General features: G+C 50.7%; 2 protein-coding genes across 3 annotated transcripts; one reads left to right on the top strand and one right to left on the bottom strand.

Moving 5' to 3' along the window:
• Positions 1-1238: 1238 nt before the first annotated feature.
• On the top strand, positions 1239-4196 carry C1ql4 (complement C1q like 4). The gene is made up of 2 exons (XM_052161373.1): positions 1239-1775; positions 4017-4196. Exons 1-2 carry the CDS (start codon positions 1239-1241, stop codon positions 4194-4196), a joined length of 717 nt encoding a protein of 238 aa, XP_052017333.1.
• Positions 4197-5657: 1461 nt separating this feature from the next.
• On the bottom strand, positions 5658-12938 carry Troap (trophinin associated protein). 2 transcript variants are annotated; one of them, XM_052161149.1, is made up of 14 exons: positions 12855-12938; positions 12425-12573; positions 12140-12332; positions 10818-10975; positions 10597-10734; positions 10353-10432; positions 9940-10001; positions 9388-9503; positions 7839-7922; positions 7646-7705; positions 7088-7222; positions 6329-6935; positions 5956-6149; positions 5658-5838 (listed from the first exon to the last, which is right to left on the bottom strand). In XM_052161149.1, the coding sequence occupies exons 2-14, from the start codon at positions 12566-12568 to the stop codon at positions 5791-5793; spliced, it is 2019 nt and encodes a 672-aa protein (XP_052017109.1). In that variant the 5' UTR covers positions 12569-12573; positions 12855-12938; the 3' UTR covers positions 5658-5790. The 2 variants fall into 2 exon arrangements, with proteins under 2 accessions (XP_052017109.1, XP_052017108.1); XM_052161148.1 differs by having other exon boundaries at positions 12830-12938.
• Positions 12939-22737: the final 9799 nt, after the last annotated feature.

Below are 22737 nucleotides of genomic sequence, written 5' to 3' on the forward strand. Positions count from 1 at the left end.
TCTCTCTCCTGCTGCTATGTGCTATGAGAACTCCCCCCCCCCCCCGCAATCATAGAGACCAGGGTGGGGGCGGCGGCGGCGGCAGATTTGCCTTTTCCCAGACTGGTCAACAAGTACCAGTTGAACCCTTTGCCATATTCGGTATTTGGTTGGGGGCACCGAGGGACGTGTGATGGCGAATTGCTATTTATTTCTGTTTTCTGTTTGTTATATATGAGTCCCCTTGCCCCTTGTTTAGCTCTGCAGTCCCCTCTGAGGTTTTATATGTATATTGTAGCCTGACCCCTGTTTATCCTATCTTTCTTTAAGCTCTGAGAACGCCAAACTCCAGGTACAGGGTGAAAGTGAGGATACATACGGTGAGGGCTGAGGATCGCTGCAGAGCCCTGGGAGCGGGCAAGGAACCTGGAGGCCGGGGGCTCGGCGGGGAGGTGGGGGGAGGTGGCCCGGCCTGCCCCGCCCCCGTGCTTCCCGCTCTGGGCGCCAGGGGTCGCTCCGCCTGCGGCCGCTTATAGTGGCTCCTGCCGCGCAGCGACTCACACCACCCGCGCTGCTGCCAGGGAGGAAGGTTAGGGACGCAGAGAGGGAGCGCGCTTGCTGGAGAGGGACGCCTGGATAGGGCTCTGATGAGGGCTGCGGCCACCGCTGACGAAGGAAGCAGGTAGTGCTTTCCACGAGCTAGAGTGCGAAATCTCTGACGAGGTCGCGTCCAGGGAGAGCCCCCACCCCACCCCCTGCGCCAGCTCAGAGCCTGGGACGTCGGGAGAGCCGGGAAAGGTCCCCGGTCTAGCCAGGAGAAATCAGCGAGGGGAGCCCGGGACCCAGACACTGCCGTCCGCAAGAAAGCAACTGTCTGGAGAGGTGGCATCTTAGACCTGTGAGAAACCAGCCGTCCAAGAAGCTGCAGGTCTCGGGCACCCTGGATCATTAGAGCTGCACCCGAGGGTAATATCAGACTATAGGTTCTGAACCCTCAAGGGCTGTCCTCGGCCCAGCTCACGAGGCAGATCGCCACCCTGACAGGCGGCTTGGGGAACAGCACTGCTATCACAGGAGGAATTCGCCGCGGCAAGGTGGTCGGGCACAGCCGTCGGGAGATCCAGACCGGGGCCCGAGCCCGCGGAGAGCCCCGGGCCCCCGCCGCCATTGCGCCCAAAAGTGAGGAGGATTTGCTGGCCCTGGCCGCGTCACGGCTGAGCCGCCGCAAGCGGGTGGCGGGCGCAGCCGTCGGGGTGGCCATGGTGCTGCTCCTGCTGGTAGCCATCCCGCTTCTGGTGCACAGCTCTCGCGGACCAACGCACTATGAGATGTTAGGTCGCTGTCGCATGGTGTGTGACCCCCACGCATCCCGAGGCCAAGGCCCCGACGGCGCGCCCGCCTCGGTGCCTCCCTTACCTCCAGGTGCCAAGGGAGAGGTGGGACGGCGAGGGAAGGCAGGCTTGCGGGGGCCACCAGGACCCCCAGGTCCCAGAGGGCCCCCTGGAGAGCCAGGCAGGCCAGGTCCCCCAGGTCCTCCTGGCCCAGGCCCTGGAGGGGCAGCGCCCCCTGCCGGCTATGTACCCCGAATAGCCTTCTACGCGGGTCTAAGGCGGCCTCACGAGGGTTATGAAGTGTTGCGCTTTGACGACGTGGTGACCAACGTGGGCAACGCTTACGAGGCAGCCAGCGGCAAGTTCACCTGTCCCATGCCAGGAGTCTATTTCTTCGCTTACCATGTCCTCATGCGCGGCGGTGACGGCACCAGCATGTGGGCTGATCTGATGAAGAACGGACAGGTGAGGTAACTTCTCTACTTAGCCCCAGATCTTGCTAATGACTTCCTAAAACTCCCTGCGCTCAGTTTACAACCCAGCTCCTCCCCTGCAACACTATCAGGGTATCCAAGACTGCCAGACTACCAAACTCCTAATGTCTCTTAATTTAGTCAAAGAGGAGGAATTGGGGATCTGGAAAAGAAAATCACCTTTGAATGTCTCTCGGGGCAGTTAGACTGAGGTCAGCCCTAGAACTCAGGACTCAAAGTATAATTTCTCTGCGGCCCCAACCTCCTGCTCCAACCCCCATCTGTAGCTGCCAAATCAGATGTCCGTGGCGCCTTACCCACGCCTGAGCTTCTCCTTTGTGCCTTGAGCTGCCCTCTCTACTGGGGCAGTCTTCTCAGTCAGTGGGTTTCCTGGCTCTAGCGTGGAACAAGCTATTAGAGAACCTGGTTTCCGGAATAGAATGGAATCTCTTGTTTTGGGTAGTGGCAGTCTCCCCCAGGTGAAGTCATTCAGCTCGGATTTTCAAAGAAAGGTGAAAGGGCGGGGGAGGAAAAAAAATACCAGCTGGCCTCTTTGCTAAGTCCAATTTGTTTATCCCCAAGGCCTGGGGCCAAACCTAGACCAAGACTTGACCTCAGCTAACACCGAGTCTGTAGGCAGATGTGGACAGTGATCTGCTGCCTCAGAGGCTAGATAAGTGGTGAGGTAAACCAGTTTGGATTTGGGTTTGGAAAAGCTAGGCAACAATGGACAGGAAGAAAGGAGGCCTGGTCTACGGGGCCTACACACTCCCTGGCAATCTCTCAGACTCTGCAAGGTGTTGCCCCAGTGGGTAGTCATAAAGCATTACCACCTCAGGTTTGAGGGGATAGCCCCCCAAAAGATTCACAATTGCACAAGCAAGATTCCACAGGCTGGGTGGAGAGAACTGTCTCTACCCTGCAGGATGATTGGAAGGTTTGGACTGAACAGTGACCTCTGAATGTTCCATGGAAGGGGTGGGGCCCTGGTGCACCAGGCCTACTACTTGGGATCCCTTAAGCCTTGAGCCCCACCGAATGGCTGAAAAGCTCCCGGACCCCAAGAGAACACCACCTCAGCCCACCTTCTGCTTCATCTTTGGGGTCTGTTCCTAGCAAGTCCTCCCACCCGAGCCTGAGGATAAGGGTTGGCAGGCTAAGCAAGTCTTTATGGACTTGATAGTGTTTGGAAGGGAGTGGGTATCCGCATGATCCAAGTGTCCCTGTGACCTGGGATGCCAGAGCATGAGGAGAGCTTAGTGTCTTCCTGCTCGTGGCGCTGAGCAGGTAGACTCGGTCTGTGCCAGCAATCAGTTCGGACTGTGGTGGTTTCAGAGGGGGCAGGGCGGCGCAGCTCCCACTCTGTATTCTACGGAGCCGACACTGCGGCCCTGGGAATGGTAAATAATGATTAGAATAATGATGAATAATTAATGATTTAATAACCAGTCCCGATGGGATGGAAACTGGGGGAAGGGGCTGGTGGTGGTGTGACTGCTGCAGACCAGAGATCAGAGACCAAAGGCAGTCCCCACATAGTGGGGGACCAGGTGACACTCCCCGGGGAAGCCCAGGAAGCCAGAGGGAAACAGTTTACTTTCCTACTGATACAACACAGGTGTAGCATAGGTGTAGACATGTTTGCCCCTGCACCTCAGGAAAGCTAATTTAGGAATTCCAAGCCAACATAGAATCCTAGAAGTATCCTGAAAGTTTTTTTTTTTTTTTTGCACGAGAATAGCAATTCTATATAACATTTTCTACATACAGAACATGGTTCTGAACTCCATGAGTAATTACTCATTTAACCTTAACCACCTCATGAAGTAGGTTCCATTATTATTAACCCTTATTGGTTCCAGAGACGACATGATGTGTGTGTCCAAGTCATGTCTGAGAAGCTCCGAGGTCTCCTAGCCTGGTGTCTCTCAATCTTCCTAATGCTGAAACTCTTTGAATACAGTTCTTCATTTTGTAGTGGTTCCCAGCCATAAAACTATTTCGTTGCTATTGCATAACTATAATTTTGCTAGTTATGAATTATTATGTAAATATCCGTTGTGTAGGATATCTGATATACAACTTGAGACTCACAGGTTGAGAACCGCTCCCCGGGGACCTAAGCCATCCTTGCTCCGGCAGCCAAACAACTTAACCCCCTTGGTCCCTTCAGCTCTGCACAGGGCATAAGAACCAATGGGATTGTTTTTTTTTTTTTCTTCTTCCTCACTAGGTCCGGGCCAGCGCCATTGCTCAGGATGCGGATCAGAACTACGACTACGCCAGCAACAGCGTCATTCTGCACCTAGATGTGGGTGACGAGGTCTTCATCAAGCTGGACGGCGGAAAGGTGCACGGCGGTAACACCAACAAGTACAGCACCTTCTCGGGCTTCATCATCTACCCGGACTGAGCCCCGCACCTTCTCCTACTCTCACGCTCGCCCGCCCGCCCGCCCCCTCGACCCCTCGCTCTAATCCACACCCACCTCCAACTAGCCCTACCCAAGGCTCCATCCTCAGAGCCTGCAGACTCTCCCGCTCCCCGGGCCACCTAAACGGGGGGCGATTGGATTCTTGGGGCTCAAGGATTTTAAGTGGCTGGGGGAGTCTAGAGATGGGAAGGCCAAGATGAAGAAAGCCGCTTAGGGAGGGACTACCTTGTGATCCAACGAAACCGGGCCAGAGAGAGATGAAATTCGTGCGTGGCCCTCCCTTCTGCCTGGAGCTGAACTAATGGAGATCAAAGTCTCACAACAGGGAAAGGGGGACGTCCTGACAGCTTGGGAGGGAAAGGGCAGAAGCAGAAGGAACCTGTCTAGGTGGGAGGAGACTCTGGCACAGGTTAGAGGCGGACCTCAGTAGCCACTTCCTTTCCCGTCCCCTCCCCCATCTCCGTCAACCAAGGCCTCCTTCCTGTGAAGCGGAGGAGCCAAGGACTTCCTAGCATTAAGAACCCATTTTGTATAGTTCCCATTGCACCCCTCTCCAGGCTAGATCCTGGAGCTTCAGATGCTGTCACTTCTCCAATAAAGTGAGGCTGGGGATTGTGTGTGCCTGCCTACCTTGGTACAGAGGGCAGGCAGGACAGTGGCTGGCCTGCCCTTTCCCTGACACCCAGAAAGGCCTCTCGCTCTGCTCGATCTCAGCAGGGATCTGATCTATGCAGTTAAGCCTGGCCAGGCCGGCCTCTCCAGAAAAGGAGTACCTTAGGGGAGACACATGATGAAGGAAGGGCCCCCTTCAGGAGTGCTGCCCGAGAAGGCGGGGTGTGGAAGACTAAGTGTACAGGGTTGGTGTGCTGCACCGGAAAGATTCTAGCCATTGTTTCCCCTTCCTTGGTGTTGATTTGTGGGTTTTCTCCTTTTGAGATGGGCCATTGCTTTTTGCCCAGGGTTGACTCCAACTCCCGGGTTCAAGTGATTCCCTGGTTCAGCCTCCAAGTAGCTTAGGGCCACATGTGTCCAGCTGAGAGTTTTGTTTGTTTTATTTTCCGAGATAGGGTTTCTCTGTGTAGATCAGGCTGTCCTGAAACTCACTCTGTAGACCAGGCTGGCCTCGAACTCAGAAATCTGCCTGCCTCTTCCTCCCAATGCTGGGATTAAAGGTATGTGCCACCACCGCCAGGCCAACGGTGTTCTACATGAGGGAATACCTGGTAGCCCCCGGAGTGGGACTGATCTCAGAGAGAACAGGCTCCGTAATTTCCCCCTAACCCACTCAAGAGTTTCTGAGAAGGTAGGCTGGACGGCAGCCTCTTTCTGGAGCACAGCTGCGGAGGAGGAAGCCTATGGCCCTGAGGGCTTAACCGTCTCTAAACTGGAGCACACTGCCACCATGTGGGCCACCGGAGAGCAACAGCACCGGCTGCCCCGTTCAAATACAATTAATAGAAACTTTATTAAAGGATAAAGGGCGTTGGTTCCCAGTCCAATGGGCAGGTCAACAATAAATAAGGTGAAAGGAAGTGGTGTGGGCGACAGGACAGAAGCCTGGTAAAGGCCGGAGTCATGACGGAGAGTCCTGTGGGCCCACAGGGCCGACTGGAACGAAACGCTGGAGATAAAAAGAGAGGGCTTGTCATATTCCACCATGACCTTCCTAGAGGAAGCAACATCAGCCTGCCTCTGTCCCGCAGGCTGGCGGCATGCTGGCAGTACACTGAAAGCTCACCAGGGCATCTTGCCATTCAAGCATCGTGGCCACAGGGTTGGTGCAGACTCGGGTGGGCCCCGGAGGTGGGGCTCGGCTAGTGTAGAAGGCACATTCGTCATCCAGGAGAGCCTCATGGAAGCAGTGGATGGTGGTGAAGCACGCTCTGAGGCGCTGCCTTAGGGCCAGGGTGCGAGAGACCACACTGCTGGGGCCTGAAGGCCATGGAGAATTCAGAGGGGCCTTCAGAGTTATAGTTCTTCCAGTGCTGCCCCTCCCCCTCCCCTTCCCCCACGAGCACAGCCACTGAGAGAGAAGGGCAAGAACGCATGGCAGGGTCCACTCCAGAGAGACAGAGCCTTCTCTCCATGTCCTTTGCCAGCTGGTTCCTTACCTGAATGGCCTGTTGGGGATCTCAAAGAGTGGATAGGGGGGCTGGCACAGACTGGGCTTTGTGACGAGAAGATCAAGCTGGTGGTTGCTGGAGGCCCCTGACTGCAACAGGGCTGTGGGCTAGACTCTTGGTTTCCAGCTTCCAGAGAGCAGGCTGCCGATGCTCCCAGCTCTATCCTAGGGCCGGCCTCGGGGGGCTCAGCCTGTTCCGGACAACTAGGCAGAGGGGGTCCAGACAGTGCTGGAAGGCAAGGCTCCGGCGGCTCTGGCTCAGCTCTGTGTGGCATTGGAGGCTTTAGATCTGTGGTAGGGCAGGGCTGAGCTGCCTTAGTCCCCTCCCCAGGGCAGGCCTGTGGTTCCCCATGCTTTTCTGCATGTGATTCCTCACGATCTGCTACGAGGGGCTGTGTCACACCAGAGTGTTTTGACAGTTCAAGAAGGGAAGTTCCAGAATTGTGCTCTGGAGCATTCAGAGTTCTAGACATTTCAGCCACCAGGGGCTGAAGTTCAGTCATATCTAAAGCGGAGCCTCCATTCAGAGGGGTGCAGCTGCCCGCGGCCAGCCCCTCTACCTCCTGCTGCAAGAGCTGCTGCAAAATATGGATGCGCTGTGGTGGGAGAGAGTACCCAGCATGTCACCACTGCGTGTTCACAAGCGCCCCCCACTGTCATCTCCCACACCCCACCCTTCCTCCCATCTCCCCCTCCCCCAGCCTTCTCAGGGAAGAGAAGCCATCAGAGCTGCTGTGCCTATGCCCACCTGCATCCTGAGCTCCTGGTGACTGGGGGTTCTCTTGGGGTGGGGTCCAGAAGTGCTTGCCACAGATGGCTTCCCAGGTCCCTTCTGCGAGGTGATGTAACTCTCCTGGTCAAACAACTTCACAGCAATTTGCTCCTGCCACAGAAGGAAAGGGGGCGGGGTGAGGAGGCCATTAAGGTGGAAAGAATACTGCCCTCGCCCTCTTGGAACAGGTCAAAGCTCCCTGATGGTTCTTTTAAAAACTAGGTATGGTGGTGCAGGCCTACAACAGGGCTGCCATTAGCACTCAAGAAGCTAAGGCAGGAGAATCAAAAGTTTGAGGCTCAGGCTATTGAGATGCTCATACACACACACACACACACACAGAAGAAACTTTTTTTTCAAAGTTTGAGACTATGGGAAGATAGACACAGAGACAGGCAGGCGTTCTATAGACTAGGAAGGACAGAAGGAGGGCAAGAGGCAAATACACCTACCTCAAATCACAAGGCTGCCAGCCCTCCAGGCCAGTGGGACGGTGCCCCAGACCTCAGCACAGGAAGGGCTTTTGATACTTACCCAGGGCAGGGCAGGCTCTTCAGGGGAGGAATGAGGGGAGAGGCCACTCAGCCACTGGGCCTGCGTCAGACAGGACAGACCACCCATGAGTGACACCCACTCGTCTGGCCTGTCATAAACCCCCCAGTTCCCATCCAGCACCTGCCTGCTCCTCTCCCCTCCTCCCTAGTCCTCCACTGTTTACTTCTCTTACCTGCTGAACTGTAGGCGGTGACTGGAGGGGTGTGAATTGGGTTTTCCGCCGAATGGTAAAGCGTTTCATGGATGAACATGTGGTCTGAGGAGAGATGCAGTTGGCTGAGCAGGGCTTCCAGCCAAACTCTTCTCATCCTGCCCAGCCCAGGGGTTATTGACAGAAATCACAGCTGAGAGGCCTGGGGAGCACCCTCAGCCTATCTAAACTGGTGAGCACGGTGGTGGAAGGTGGTACCGCACGGCTGGGTGTAGGCTGGGCTGCAGGGGGCGGAGAGCGTAGCAGAAGGGAGGCATCGCTATCCAGGGAGAAACACGGCAGGAAGCATGGCCTTCCGGACCCACCTCCGGGCCTTATTCTCCCTGTTATCCTCACCACTGCAGCAGCTGCTCTCCTGAGGCTCATGCAGCTAAGAGGCTGGCTTGGAACTTCTGATCCTTCTGCCTCTACCTCCAGAGGGTGGGGTTACAGGCATGTGCCACCATGTGCAGCACTTGCACGGTTTTTTCAAGAGAGAAACCAACTATCACTCCCTAGTCACGCTTTTACCCCTGGCTTTCTGGTCAGCCCAGGAAAGAGCCAAAACCGTACACTGGTGTGTGCCTCCTTACCAAGAACGTGCACTGCTCTGCTCATCTTTCCTTACCAAGAACTTGCACTGGCTTGTCCTTCTGTCCTTACCTCATCTCACCTGTAGTCACTGTAAAGTCATCTCTTCTCGTCTAGGCTTCAATCTCCTGGGTCTGATGCCTGCTCTCCTCTGGGCTTCTGCATCTGCAGGCCGAGGTTAAATATCCTCCCCCTCTCGTCCATCTGAGTCACAGCCTCAACTCGTGCTCTCATACAAAAACCTCATCTTCCCTATGACAGTGCCCTAACCAAACTACACTTTATAAAGAGACTGCTTAACTTTCCCTTTATAAACAAACAATTTTTTTTTCGGTTTTTTGGATTTGGTTTTTTGGAGACAGGGTTTCTCTGTATAGCCCTGGCTGTCCTGGAACTCACTCTGTAGACCAGGCTGGCCTTGAACTCAGAAATCAGCCTGCCTCTGCCTCCTAAGTGCTGGGATTACAGGCGTGTGCCACCACCGCCTTGCCCCAAATCCTTTCAGTTCCTTACACATTTCATTTTAGAAAGAATTCGTCACGTGACATCCTATATTTTACATTTATGGGTTTTTTGTCTATTGGGTTTTTTTGCTCCCCACCTCCTAGAATATACATATTCTGGGACTAGAACTCTGGCTACATTCAAAAGCCAATCAGCAAATACCTGTGGAATGAAGGAATTAATATGTTTGGTTGGTAAGTGCTGGTCGTGTGTCGGCCATGGTACTGATTTGATAGTGACACGCATACCAATCTGTCATCTCTCACTCTGGGCCCCAGATACCCAATAAAGGCAGACAGATCTACCCTGAAGAGGGCTTGGTCCCAACTCCAGCAAAAGACCAAATACCCGGACTCCTAGGTCTGCCGATTCTACCCACAATCCTTGGTGCATCGCCTCAACACCCCACCTCCATCCCGGGAGGGTCTCTTCTCACCATGGTGTGTGTTAGACTTTCTTTTACTGGTACTCGTTGAGCCAGACCCAGATGGGGTCTTCCTCCTCCACTTGAGTGAGGGACAGCCTTGTGTTCTCCTCTGAGGGATGAGGAAGCTGGGAGAAGACAGGACATTCATTTACTGCAGTATCTAGGATGCCAAACTCTACCCATTCAGCATCCCCTGAGGGCACAATTATCAATTGTGCAAACTATCAATCCCAGTGCCCTGGGCGGGCTGGAGGTGGCTCACCAAGGACTGACTGGGACAGAGAACACAGCAGAAACTGTCTTACAGGAAGTGGCAGGGAAAGGGCAGAGAAACAGAGACACACGCACAAGCAGGCCAACCTCTGCCCTTCCTTGGAAGTCTTGTCTGCTGTGTGTGTGTGTGTGTGTGTGCTTCTGGGATGCGATGCTTGCCAAGCACTCTCCCACCGAGCCAGACCTCCAGCTTCCTTAGCCCACCCGGAGGCCTGCTGACCCTTCCCTTGCCTTGTCCCTGGTGCGGGCACCCACCCTTGCCTTGCTCCCGGAGCCACACAAACTCACCAGGCTGCAATGGGGTCTTCAGGAGTATTCGCAAGGCCTGTCTCGCTGGGGTCCTGCTGTCCCTGAGTGTCAAGCATAGGCTGGGCATTAGCTAGGGGCTTTGCAAACATCATCTCTGCAGCCTCTAATGGTACCAGTGTTAACCGTACTTCACTAATGGATACAGAAGCCAAGGCAGCAGGCAGGTTAAGGGAAGCTTGCACAGCACGTAGTAGTAAGGGTCAGGAATTAAACTCAAAAGCCACTTGTTGTCAGTCTACGCTATAGCCAGATGGGATAGCACTTCACATGCCTGTCCCTCTGTCTCTACAGTCATAGCTAAGGCCTGGCTACCAAGGTCTGAACCCCACCGCCTGCCCAGCGATAGTCTGCCCATCCCATCTGGGGTCGGAAGGAAGCTACACGCTCCTTACCTGTCGCCTCCACGGATCTTCCTTCTTAGCTCCTGTAAACTGGGGCGAGTGGAGGAATGAGAGGAACCTGGAGGTGGATTCTGATCCAGAGGGAGACAGGAGAGGAGTGAGAAGCAGGCCCCGAGCTAGGCACCCGTCTCTCCCAACAGAACCCACTGGTTCATCTGCAGACATTGTCCCAAGGCCTACTTTGTCCCAGGGAAAAGCTTCTAGGACTGAGTGTCAGCCCCTCAGGAGCACTCACCAGAGCCTCTAACGTCTGTGGGGACAAAGTGCGGTCTCGGAGTCCCGGACCCTCCAGTCTTGAGAAGCAGGAAGCCCTGGCAGGACCCACTTGATGGGTGGTGATTCTACGAGCCAGGTATGCAGAAGACCGTGCACTCTGGATGGCCAACAGAGGCTGTCAGCACAACTCAGCATTCACCCCTCAGTCCACCCGGCCTGGCCTCGTAGCCTTCTCATTACCTGGTCCCTCTGGGTGGCACTTCCCTTTCTCTCACGGACTAGCACTCTCTGAGCCAGACTGGACCGGTACCCCTGGGGACAGCTCTTTACTCCCTCACCTGACAGGATGGTGGCCAGGGCTGCAGGGTCAGCCACAAACTCTATAGCCCCTGTGGCCTCTGAAAGGGAAGAGACAGGATCAGGAGGAACAGGAATGGGGGAGGCCGAGAGACAGTGTTGCTCACATAGCAACAGAGAGCAAGAGAAACATTATCCAAGCCAGATTACGTGGTGCACACCTGCAATCCCAGAATCTTGGACATTGAGGCAGGAGAACCAGGGGTTCAAGGCCAGCTACCAGCTCATAGAGAGCTCAGAGCCTGGGCTACAAGAGATCTTGAGAGAAGGGAAGAGATTATTTGATCGAAACTAAGCTCACCAAATGTTTGAAGAATTTCATGTAAGTCACTGCTCTGAACATTGGGGTATAAGATAAAACAAAGGTTTTGCTCTATAGAACATATCACCAGGGGCTGGTGAGATGCCTGGGGATTAAGAGCATACCACTACTCTTCTTGCATAGGACTGACTGGCATCAGTTCTTAGCATCTACAATAGGTGGCCGGCCTGGAACTCCAGCTCTAGGATGATCCGATACCTCTGGCCTCCACCGGTACCCGCTCTCACATACACATCATCAAAAATAATCTCTTTTTAGGGGCTAGAGAGATGGCTCGGTTGTTAAGAGCCCCTGGCTGTTCTTCTGGGAGACCTGGGTTCTATTTCGAGCACCTACATAACAGCTCACAGCCAGCTATAACAACTTGAGCTCTAGGAATTCCAATATTCTCTTCTGAACTCCATGGGCACTGCATTCACGCGGACTCACATAAAATGAAAATAGATCTTTAAAGAAACATCTATTATTGAAAAGGAAGGAGTCAAAACTGAAGTATGGACATATTATAAAGAATCAGCATAATACTGAAATGACCCTAACTGTCCCGACTGGGGTTGCTGAAAAGGCCCAGAAGATGTGAATTTTTTTTTTTAAATACAATATCACTGTGTAGACTTGGAACTCATGGTGTAGACAAGGCCTCCAATTCACAGAGACCACCTGCCTCTGCCTTCTAAAGTGCTGGGATTAGAGGCATGAGCCACCATGCCAAGCAAAAGATGGCATTTTGCTGGAGGTGGTGGCTTCTTAGAGCAAAGAGCTTTCTGGACAAGGCCCAGGACTCTTACAGTATGCCAGAGACCAGAAGGTATGCAAACCTCCCACTTTGTGTCTCCTCGTCTCACTCAGCCAAGTAGGCTATCCCCAAGCCTCCAACAGGTACCTGTCTGGGGGTGGGTCACAAGCCCCACATTTGATTCCCCAGAGCTAGGCTTGAGTTCCTCCAGAGGGTTCCGCAGCTGAGTGGTGCTCAGTCTCGGTGATCTTTCTGTCTGGTGCAAGGTTTTCGATCTGAGGCCTGCTGTGTCAGTGAGTGGACGACGTTGAGTACTGAGTGGTGGCTTCTGTGCTGGTCTCTGAGGGGAAGGGGAAAAAGTTGGGGGTGGTGTGCATCGCTGAAGTGAGCTGCCTCCTGTGGCTGCTCTCTTCACCCATCAAGCCTTCTTACCCTCGGATCTTGGTTCTCTTGGTCCAAAGAGCGCGACTTGACTGAGGAAAAATCTGGGCATCTTTGAGAGAGTACTGGAATCTTGCTGGGTTTGGGAGATACTCCTCGGAGGTGGGGATCCTTACTGGTTTGGAGGGTAGTCATGGCGGCTATAATTGAGACGAAAGAAGATAGCAGACAGGACTGAGGACCAAAGCAAATCACTTCTCAAGCCATGGGTTCTGATATCCCTGATTCTTCTCCCTTGGTCCCAATCCATGTGCCTAGAAGCCCGCACCGGCAGCAAGGCCGCTCTCCTGGCGACTCTTCCAGAAACCCCAAGACGGCTATCTCGCCCCGGGACTCCAAACTGTTCTCCACCCTGGAACCTCGGCAGGACTCCCCTCTGCGATCCCCGTGCCGCACCATTCCAGGAGGCCCTCGGCGTCACCTCTACTTTCTCAGGCTTTTCGCCGATTTTCTGGGTTTCTGCTTCTGCTGCTGCTGGTGGTGCTGCTGCTGCTTCCCCGGTTTGTAAAATACGCCAAGCTTCTGATTGGCTAGTTCCCGCTGACGCGAAGGCTCGTGACGTCACACCCAGCCACCCAATCCCCGGGCTCCGAAGGCGGGGCCAGAGAAAGACAAGTCGCCGAGACGTTTTCTGGAGGGGAGAACAACTGACCAGCTCTCTCAGCCAATCCGAGAACGGAGCGCGAGTGGCTGGGTTGGGGGGAAACCAGGGAGGGTGCTGTTCTGAAGCCCGGGAAGGCCAGTCTGGGCTGCAACGGGCATTACCGTACTCTCGCGAGATCTGGAGCCAGCCTAAGGCTGGCCCCTCATGAAGGCCGCGGAATTGTGGGAAAGGATGGCCATCGAGCCCTCTATTGACCACACTCTGAACGTAGTAGTGCAAGGCCGGGTTTTGGGAACCAGTCCAGGAAGCATGGGCTTGCGAGAGATGAGGAACCTAATGGGTGAGAGGGCTGGAAGTAACTGAACTGAGCCCAACAAGAACGAGGAGCCAAGAAATCATTTGACCTCACAACCTGGTGGGGTGTGGTCAGACCCAGGGTGGCTGGAGCTCTGTTAATCAGAATTGAAGGGCTCCTCCCGTGTGGGGAGATCTCTGCATCTTAAGGTTGCCTTGCAGTGGTCTAGACAGAGGGCTCACTCGCTACTCACTGGCAGGCAGTGTGAGGCCGCCGGATATTGGAGATGGGATCAGACTGTGTCTCACTCCCCCGCATCCCCAAAGCTCTTTCTACCCCAGTCTGGCTTCAAACTCGCAGCTTGCTGCTTCGGCGTCCCGTGTGCTAGGATTGCACTCGTCCTGCATAGACATCAGCTTGGAGTTTACAGGATGCTGATAGCTTACTGGGGACCCCCTGAGTGAACGATGCGCAGTCGGGAATCCATGCATAAAGCAAGAGGAAATTTATTTAACCCAGCATGCTAGGGCCACCCTGCACATGGGGAGAGAACATCCACGGGCAGCCCACCAGCGAGCCTTTCTGCAGTCCTCAGGGCAGCCGCCATTAGGCACAATGTGATTGGCAGAAGAGTTACTTTTATTTATTTATTTATTTTTAAGAGTTACTTTTAAACTGATTAGTTTCTAAGGAATGAGGTGGCAGGGACTTCCCTGGACTGGAGGTGGCCAGTCTGGCAGTGGTCCTACAGAATGTGTTCCCCACACGCAGGTCGGCTCCCCCACCCCACCCCTCTTGTCTTTCCAGGGGGCCGCAACTGCTCTATGACCTTTTCAAAGTTCCTGAATTGACCCCTTCAGTAGCTTCGTGGTTAGGGGTGAACGCTTGTGGCTTCTTTTACCTGCCCCTCAGGCTGGCTTGAGTCTGTGCAGGCCCCGTGCCTGCTGCCACAGTCTCTGTGAGCTCACACATGCATCAGTTCCACTGTGTCTGGAAGATGATGTTTTTTGGAGTCGTCCACCCACTCTGGCTCTTTTTTTTTTTTTTTTTTTTTTTTTTTTTTTGGTTTTTTGGATTTGTTTTTTTCGAGACAGGGTTTCTCTGTATAGCCCTGGCTGTCCTGGAACTCACTCTGTAGACCAAGCTGGCCTCGAACTCAGAAATCCGCCTGCTTCTGCCTCCCAGAGTGCTGGGATTACAGGCATGTGCCACCACTGCCCGGCCCCCCTCTGGCTCTTAACATCTGTTTTCTCTTCCGAATAGCTCCTTGAGCCCTTGGGAGTCCCCAAGACTTCCTGTCCATATGAATCCCTTTCTTCTTATAGTGGCTGGAGAAATCTTCCAAAATACAGTGCCTTAATTATCTGCACACTAAACCTAGCATTCTGCAGCAGGCCGCTCTGCAAACTTGTCTTGGCCTTCTGTGAAGGAGAATTCTTGAAAAGAAGCTGTGTGCACAATGGCTGGTTAAAACGTCAACGACCAGGGGCTAAACAGGTGGCTCAGCGCTTGAGAGCACTGACTGCTCTTCTAGAGGACCAGGATTCAATTCCCAGCACCCACATGGCAGCTCACAGCTGTGTGTAACTCCTGTTCCAGTGGATCTGACTCCCTCACACAGGCGGGCAAAACACCAATGTACATAAAATAAAAGTAATACATAAAAAAGCTTCAGTGTCCCAGCACTCTGGGAGGCAGAGGCAGGTGGATTTCTGAGTTCGAGGCCAGCCTGGTCTACAGAGTAAGTTCCAGGACAGCCAGGGCTACACAGAGAAACCCTGTCTCAAAAAAACCAAATCCAAAAAACAAAAAACAAACAAACAAAAAACAACAACAACAAAAAAACAACAACAAAAAAAGCTTCAGTGACTGAAGTTGGTGGAATGTTACAGTTAAGAAACCAATTGCTTCTGGGCAGTGGTGGCACACGCCTTTAATCCTAGCACTTGGGAGGCAGAGGCAGGCAGATTTCTGAGTTTGAGGCCAGCCTGGTCTACAGAGTGAGTTCCAGGACTGCCATGGCTACACAGTGGTGGCACACGCCTTTAATCCTAGCACTTGGGAGGCAGAGGCAGGCAGATTTCTGAGTTTGAGGCCAGCCTGGTCTACAGAGTGAGTTCCAGGACAGCCAGGGCTATACAGAAAAACCCTGTCTCGAAAAAAACCAAAAAAAAAAAAAAAAGAAAGAAAGAAAGAAAGAAAGAAAGAAAGAAAAAAGAAAAAAAGATTCCTTCACGCAGTATTCTTTCTCATGTTTCCACCAATGTGCTTTTATTTTTTTATTTCGATGTATTTTGTTTGTGTTTTGCCTGCGTGTGTGTGTGTGTGTGTGTGTGTGTGTGTGTACTTACAGAGGTCAGAAGATGACATCAGATCATCTTCTGGAACTGGAGTTGACCTTACTCAGTCCCTGCTTGCTCCGGCCCAAAGATTTATTTATTATTATATGTAAGTACAGTGTTCAGGCACACCAGAAGAGAGCGTCAGATCTCATTATGGAGAGAGGTGAGCTACCATATGGTTGCTGGGATTTGAACTCAGGACCTCCGGGAGAAGAGTCAGTGCTCTTACTCAGTGAGCCATCTCACCAGCCCATGGCTCATGCTTATAATCCCAGTACTCAGGAGCCATAGAAAGGGAGAGCTCTGGGCCTCTATGGTCAGCCAGCTTAACCTAAGCATTAAGACCTAGGTTCTAGTGAGAATGTTTCAAAACACCAGACTCAGCCTGGAGACATGGCTCCACAGTTCCTAGCCCAGGCTATGCACTCAGAACCTGCGTTTGGCTCTCAGCACCCGCAGCTGCTCCTGACATCCATTGGTAACTACAGCTGCAAGGGATTGGACATTTACTTCTGGCCTCTATGGGTACCTAAACACGTGGCAGAAGCTCAGACATTCAAACATATATACACATAAATACAATTTTAAAGAAAAGAAGCTGAAGAGGAACACTGGAGGTTGACATCTGGCCTCCACAGGTATATGCACACATGTGTACTTGCACATAGATACATACTGAAGGGACTCTAGCCAGCCCCAGAATGGCAAACACGGCTCTGGTAGACCCCACCCTTCTCTCCTATTCTGCCTGCCTAACTAAAAACCATTAGATTCCATTCCTGAAGCTAGAGCCCAAGGTCCTTTCCCTTGTTTGACCACTTCCTCCTCCTGAGGCTGACGACCAAGGTCCAGCTATCAAAGTGTTGAAGTCCAGGAATCTAAGCCCACTTTGGCCACCCTAATTAACATGTCCAATTGAAATGAAACCCTTTGTCTTGACGTGGAGTTTCTTTGCCCTTTTTTAACCTCTATAAACCGCCATTTGTCTATGGGTCACCTGTTTCTATTCAGAGGCTGTCCTTAGTTCCTGCTCCACACCAGGACAAATACCTTTCCCCTTCTTTGTTCTCTTACCCTTCTCCTTCTCCTCATCCTCTCTTTCTCTCTCTGTCCCTCTCTCCCTCTCTCTCTCCTAAAGAATTATTTATTATATGTATATGAGTCTTCAAATGCACCAGAAGAAAGCATCCATTACAGATGGTTGTGAGTTACCATGTGGTTGTGGGAATTGAACTCAGGACTTCTGGAAGAACAGTCAGCGCTCTTAACCACAAAGCCATCTCTCCAGCCGCCCCCCCATCTTGTCTCTTATTCCTGTCCTTTGTCCTTCCCACCCAGGAAAATAACTCTTCTTTGTGCTGAGCACTTGATCTTGAAGTATCCTGAGCAAATACAGTTGACTTACACAGACACACAGACACACTGGAGGAAATACCAGTGCTCAGGTGGGTTGTGTATAGAAAGACCAGACCTATCAACCTCCAATCAATCTCCTTTTTAGTTTTTCCTTCCTTTCTTCCTTCCTTCCTTCCTTTTGTTTTAGTGCTATGGATTAAAGCCAGTGCTCTATCTGCATGCACACCTGCTGCCAAAAGAGGACATCAGATCCCATTACAGATGGTTGTGAGACCCCATGTGGTTGTTGGGAATTGAACTCAGTACCTGTGGGAGAGCAGACTGTGATCTTAACCACAGGGTCTTCTCTCCAGCCCCTCATTATGCACTTTAAGAAAGATTGTATGTAAAGTGAGTAAGTAAAATAAATAAATGAGGGCTGGAGAGATGGCTCAGCGGGTAAGAGCACTGACTGCTCTTCTGAAGGTCCTGAGTTCAAATCCCAGAAACCACATGGCAACTCACAACCATCCTTAATGAGATCTGATGCCCTCTTCCGGGGTGTCTGAAGACAGCTACAGTGTACTTACATATAATAATAAATAAATCTTTGCACCAGAGAGAGCAGGGCCGGAGCAAGTGGGGCCCAAGAGAGCAGAGGTCCTGAGTTCAATTCCCAGCAACCACATGATGGCTCACAACCATCTGTACAGCTACAGTATATTCATATACATAAATAAACAAAACTTTAATAAGTAAATAAACGAAAAAATAAACCCTGTAACTATATCCTTTGTTCATGGAGATGTGTAACTGATTTCTATCCAATCAACTTTTTTTGCTTTGTTTTAAGACAAGGTCTTTCTTTATGTAGCTCTGACTGTCCTGGAACTAGCTATGAAAACCAGACTGGCCTCAAAACTCCCTGTTTCTGCAGAAACTAGAATTAAAGATGTGAATCACCACATTCAGCTCTATCCAGCGATTAATGAATTATTGTGTTACCTATTCATTCTATTGGGTTGCCTAATAATTCTTCCCCCCCACCAAGGGGTTTCTCTGTGTAGCCCTGGCTGTCCTGGAACTCACTCTGTAGACCAGGCTGGCCTTGAATTCAGAAATCCGCCTGCCTCTGCCTCCCAGAGTGCTGGGATTAAAGGCATGTGCCACCACCGCCCAGCCTTTTTCTTCCCTATATTTTTTGTTATATTCATTTATTTTTATTTTATGTGAATGAGTGTTTTGCTTGTGTGTATGCCTGTGTGTGCCTGGTGTCCATAGAACCTGGTTCCTCTGGAAGAGTAATCTGTGATTTTTAACCATTGAGCATCTCCCCAGCACCCCCTCCACACACACACACACACAATTTTTTTTTTAGTAGAGTGTCATCTAGCCTCCACGAGCACTGAGCATTGTGTATTGATCTCAAAGTAGTCAATATGACCTTGAAGTTCTGGTCCTCCTGCTTCTTCCTCCCAAGCCTTCCTAAACGGGCGGCTGCTATGGCCCATCCTACCAGGTGCTAAGGATCAAAGCTCAAAGGTGCATGCCTGTGAAGTAAAGTTGTACTCCAGCCTTGGTCCTCGGTTCTCTCCCTCTCCCTCTCCCCCTCCTTTTCTTCCTTTCTTTTTTCTTTTTCTTTTTTAATGTGGAGACAGAAAAATGTCACATACCCCAGCCTTGTTGAGCTTGCTGTACAACCAAGGATAATGTTGAACAAATCTTCCTCCATCCACCTCCCAAGTACTAGGACTATAGCACACACCATCAAGCAAAAAACTCTTTTTTTCAAGTTACAGAAGGCAAAGTCCTGTATTGCGTGTAATTTTAAAAAGCACACTTGCTCCTCGCCTGGTGCCAGCAACGGTGGCCTCACCGCTGACTAGCTTTGTCAAGCCTCTAACAACACTACCCATGCCTGTGCCCTTTCTCCTGCCCACCCGAGTCACCGCGGATGGAAAACACCAGGCAGCCTTAATATTTTAAAACCAGCCAGATGGGCTGGAGCGACGACTCAGCAGTTAAGAGCACTGAGTGCTCTTCCAGAGGTCCTGAGTTCAGTTCTGAGCAACCACATGGTGGCTCACAACCATCTGCAATGGGGTCTCATGCCCTCTTCTGGTGTGTCTGAAGAGAGCAGTGGTGAATAAAAAAAAAAAAAAAAAAAAAAAAAGCCTAGTTTTTAAAAAACTAGCCTGATCATTCAATAGCTGGGGAAGCAGCAGGCAGAGGCTACAAACTAATGGCCCGAGAGTTACATGTTTGCTACTTCCTGTCTACTCCACAGCCTGGTCCGACCTCTCCTCTCTCTTCTCCTCTTCCTCCTGGGCCTATAGATCTCATCTTATCTTTTCCCAGGGACTGGCTTCTACAGTTTTTTATTGTTGTTGTTTAAATATTTATTTATTATATGTAAGTACACTGTAGCTGTCTTCAGACACACCAGAAGAGGGAGTCAGGGCGTCAGATCTCATTACGGATGATTGTGAACCATCATGTGGTTGCTGGGATTTGAACTCAGGACCTCTGGAAGAGCAGTCAATGCTCTTAACTGCTGAGCCATCTCTCCTGCCTTGTCTCTCTGCTTCTGTGTGTGGTAGAGAAGTGATCTTTCAGCTTTCTGTTCTGGTCACTACACCCCCTTCCCTGCCATTGTGAACATGCTGCCCTCTGGAACCATTAGCCAGAATAAACTGTCCCTTAAGTTGTTTTTGATCATCATACTTTATCACACCAACAGGAAGTGACTACTACAATGGAATGGGTAAGGGCACCTGCCACCAAGCTAGGGACCTCAACTTGGTCTCCAGGACCCACCCACGTGGCATAAGGAGCAAACAGACTTCTACTAGTTACCCTCTGGCTTCTACACATGTGACATAGCACATGCATGGTGAGACACACACACACACACACACACACACTAAAATAGTTTAAAATGTAAAAACATAAATAAATAAAAAAATAACTCTCCTTTTGGGCCAACCTCCTGACTAGACGTGTAGGCATACACTGTTGCAACACTGTGCCTGGCTCCCTTCAACACTTTCGAACATTTGTTTATTATTGTATGTGCATATCCATATGTGTATGGGTGTGTGCACACAAGGTATGCAGCTTAAAGAAGTTATAGGGATCTGAGGATCAAACTTAGGTCAACAGGCTTGGAAGTCCCTGTATCTACTGAGTTGTCTCATAGGTTCCTTCTTTGATTTTTAAACATTTTTTTCATATTTGGGGTGTGTGTGTGTATGTTTGTGTGTGTATGTGTGTGTAAGTGTCACAGGTTTAAAGGTAAGAGGACAGTTTTTCACAGTCAGTTCTCTACCTCCATTGTGTGGGTCCTGGGGATGGAACTCAGGCAGGCACACTCAACATTAGGCACCTTGACCCCCAACATCTCATTGGCCCGATTTTATGTACAACTGACACATAATAATAATTACACATACTTATGGGATGTATTTGTGCTTTTTTATGTGTGTATCCCCTGTGGTGGCTTAATTAGCATACCCATCATCTTAAATATTATTTATCTGCTATAAGAACATTCAAAATCTTCCAACCATTTTGAAAAATATATTTTTTAAAAATGTGAAGTGGGGTCTCACTTTGTACTTCTAGCCAGCCTAGAACTCACAGGGATCTGCCTGGCTGCCTATTCCTTTAGGGTACCGGGTTTAGGGCACACACCAGCATGATTGGCCTAAAATTACAGTTCTTCATGGTGCTGGAGAACGGGATCAGTCGTAAAGAAGAGTACGAGCTCTTGTGGGAGGACCCGGGTTCAATTCCCAGCATTCACAGTGGATTACAAGCCTCTATAAGTCTGACTCTAGAGGACTTGATATTGTCTTCTCACCTCAGGCATCATACATGCATGCGATGCATAAGCACATGCAAACAAAAAAAAAAAAAACAAAAGCATTGTTAAAAGGTTTTTAAAGGGGCTGGTGAGATGGCTCAGTGGTTAAGAGTACTGACTGCTCTTCCGAAGGTCCTGAGTTCAAATCCCAGCAACCACATGGTGGCTCACAACCATCTGTAATGTGATCTGATGCCCTCTTCTGATAAATAAATAAATATTTTTCCCTTGGTGTACTTGTGTTTATGGATATGGGCATGTATGTGTCCCGGCATGTGTGTGAAGGTCAGAAAACATCTTGGGGAAGTAAGCTTCTTCCTTCCACCATATAGGCTATAGGGACTGAACTCCAGCCATCAAATTAGCTGAAGGCATCCTTTCCCCAAAAGTCATTTCAAAGTCCTTAATCCCAGCACTCCAGAGGCAGGGGCTGGCCTATCTCTGAGTTCAAGGATAGCCTGGTCTATGGAGTGAGTTTCAGGTTGAAACAGAGAAACCCTGTCTTGAAAAAGAAAGAGTCTCACCTTTTACCTAAACCACAGTCTGGGTGCTAGGTATACACAGCTCTGACAATTCCCTAAACCACAGTCTGGGTGCTGTATACACAGTTCTGACAATTCCCTAAACCACAGTCTGGGTGCTGTATACACAGCTCTGACAATTCCCTAAACCACAGTCTGGGTGCTGTATACACAGCTCTGACAATTCCCTAAACCACAGTCTGGGTGCTGTATACACAGCTCTGACAACTCTGAATGAGGGTGGCCATTGTTCTCCTCTTCCTCTTCTTCTTCTCACCTCTTTTCTTTTTTGTTTGTTTCTCTTTCTTTGTTGAGAGCCAGTCTCATGCTGAAGCCCTGCTAGCCTAGAACTAAATGCATAGACTAGGGTTCTTTGAACTAACGGTGATCCTCCTGTTTCTGCCTCTTGGGTACTGAGATTATAGGCTTATGTCACTGTGAGCAGTTTACAACATTCTCTTTGGCCATTGTCTATTATTCCCACTTGAGAGTCCTCTACTTTATCCTATAATAAGTTCTATCTCTGGGAGGGAAGGAAGGAAGGAAGGAAAGAAGGAAGGAAGGAAGGAAGGAAGGAAGGAAGGAAGGAAGGAAGGAAAGAAGGAAGGATGGAAGGGAGGAAGGGAGGGAGGGAAGAAGGAAGAAAGATCTGGGCAGGGGTGGCATACACCATTAATGCCAGCACTCCAGAGGCAGAAGTAGGCCAATTTCTGAGTTCAAGGATAGCCTGATCTACAGAGAGAGTTCCAGGGCTAAACATAGGAACCCTGTCTTGAAAAAGAAGGAAGGAAGGAAGGGAGGGAGGGAGGAAGAATGAAAGGAAGGAAGAAGAAAGAAGCAAAAGGTTTTAAAGGAAACTCCTTAAGACTCAGAAAATGGGGATATAGAAAAGACTTGGTGGTTAAGAGGGTTCCCTGCTCCTCCAGAGGACCTGAATTCACTTCCCAGCACCCAAATTGAGCAGATCACACTAGCCAATAACTCCAGCTCCTGGGGGATCTGACACCCCCTTCTGGCCTCTTTAGGTGCCCAAACTCATGTGCATAGACATGTAAATAAACAAATATATGTTTATTTACAAATATTTGTTTATTTACAAATTTGTTTATATATTTTTTCTCTCTTTCTTTTCTTTTTTGGTTTTTTTGGATTTGTTTTTTTCAAGACAGGGTTTCTCTGTGTAGCCCTGGCTGTCCTGGAGCTCACTCTGTAGACCAGGCTGGCCTTGAACTCAGAAATCTGCCTGCCTCTGCCTATATATATATTTCAAAACGACTCAGGATGTAAGGAACTCACAAGCTCCTGGAGGTCTCTGAAACATCCCAGATTCACAATGCTGCTC

The sequence above is a fragment of the Apodemus sylvaticus genome, chromosome 17 (genome assembly GCF_947179515.1).
Source record: "Apodemus sylvaticus chromosome 17, mApoSyl1.1, whole genome shotgun sequence".
Classification (NCBI taxonomy): domain Eukaryota; kingdom Metazoa; phylum Chordata; class Mammalia; order Rodentia; family Muridae; genus Apodemus; species Apodemus sylvaticus.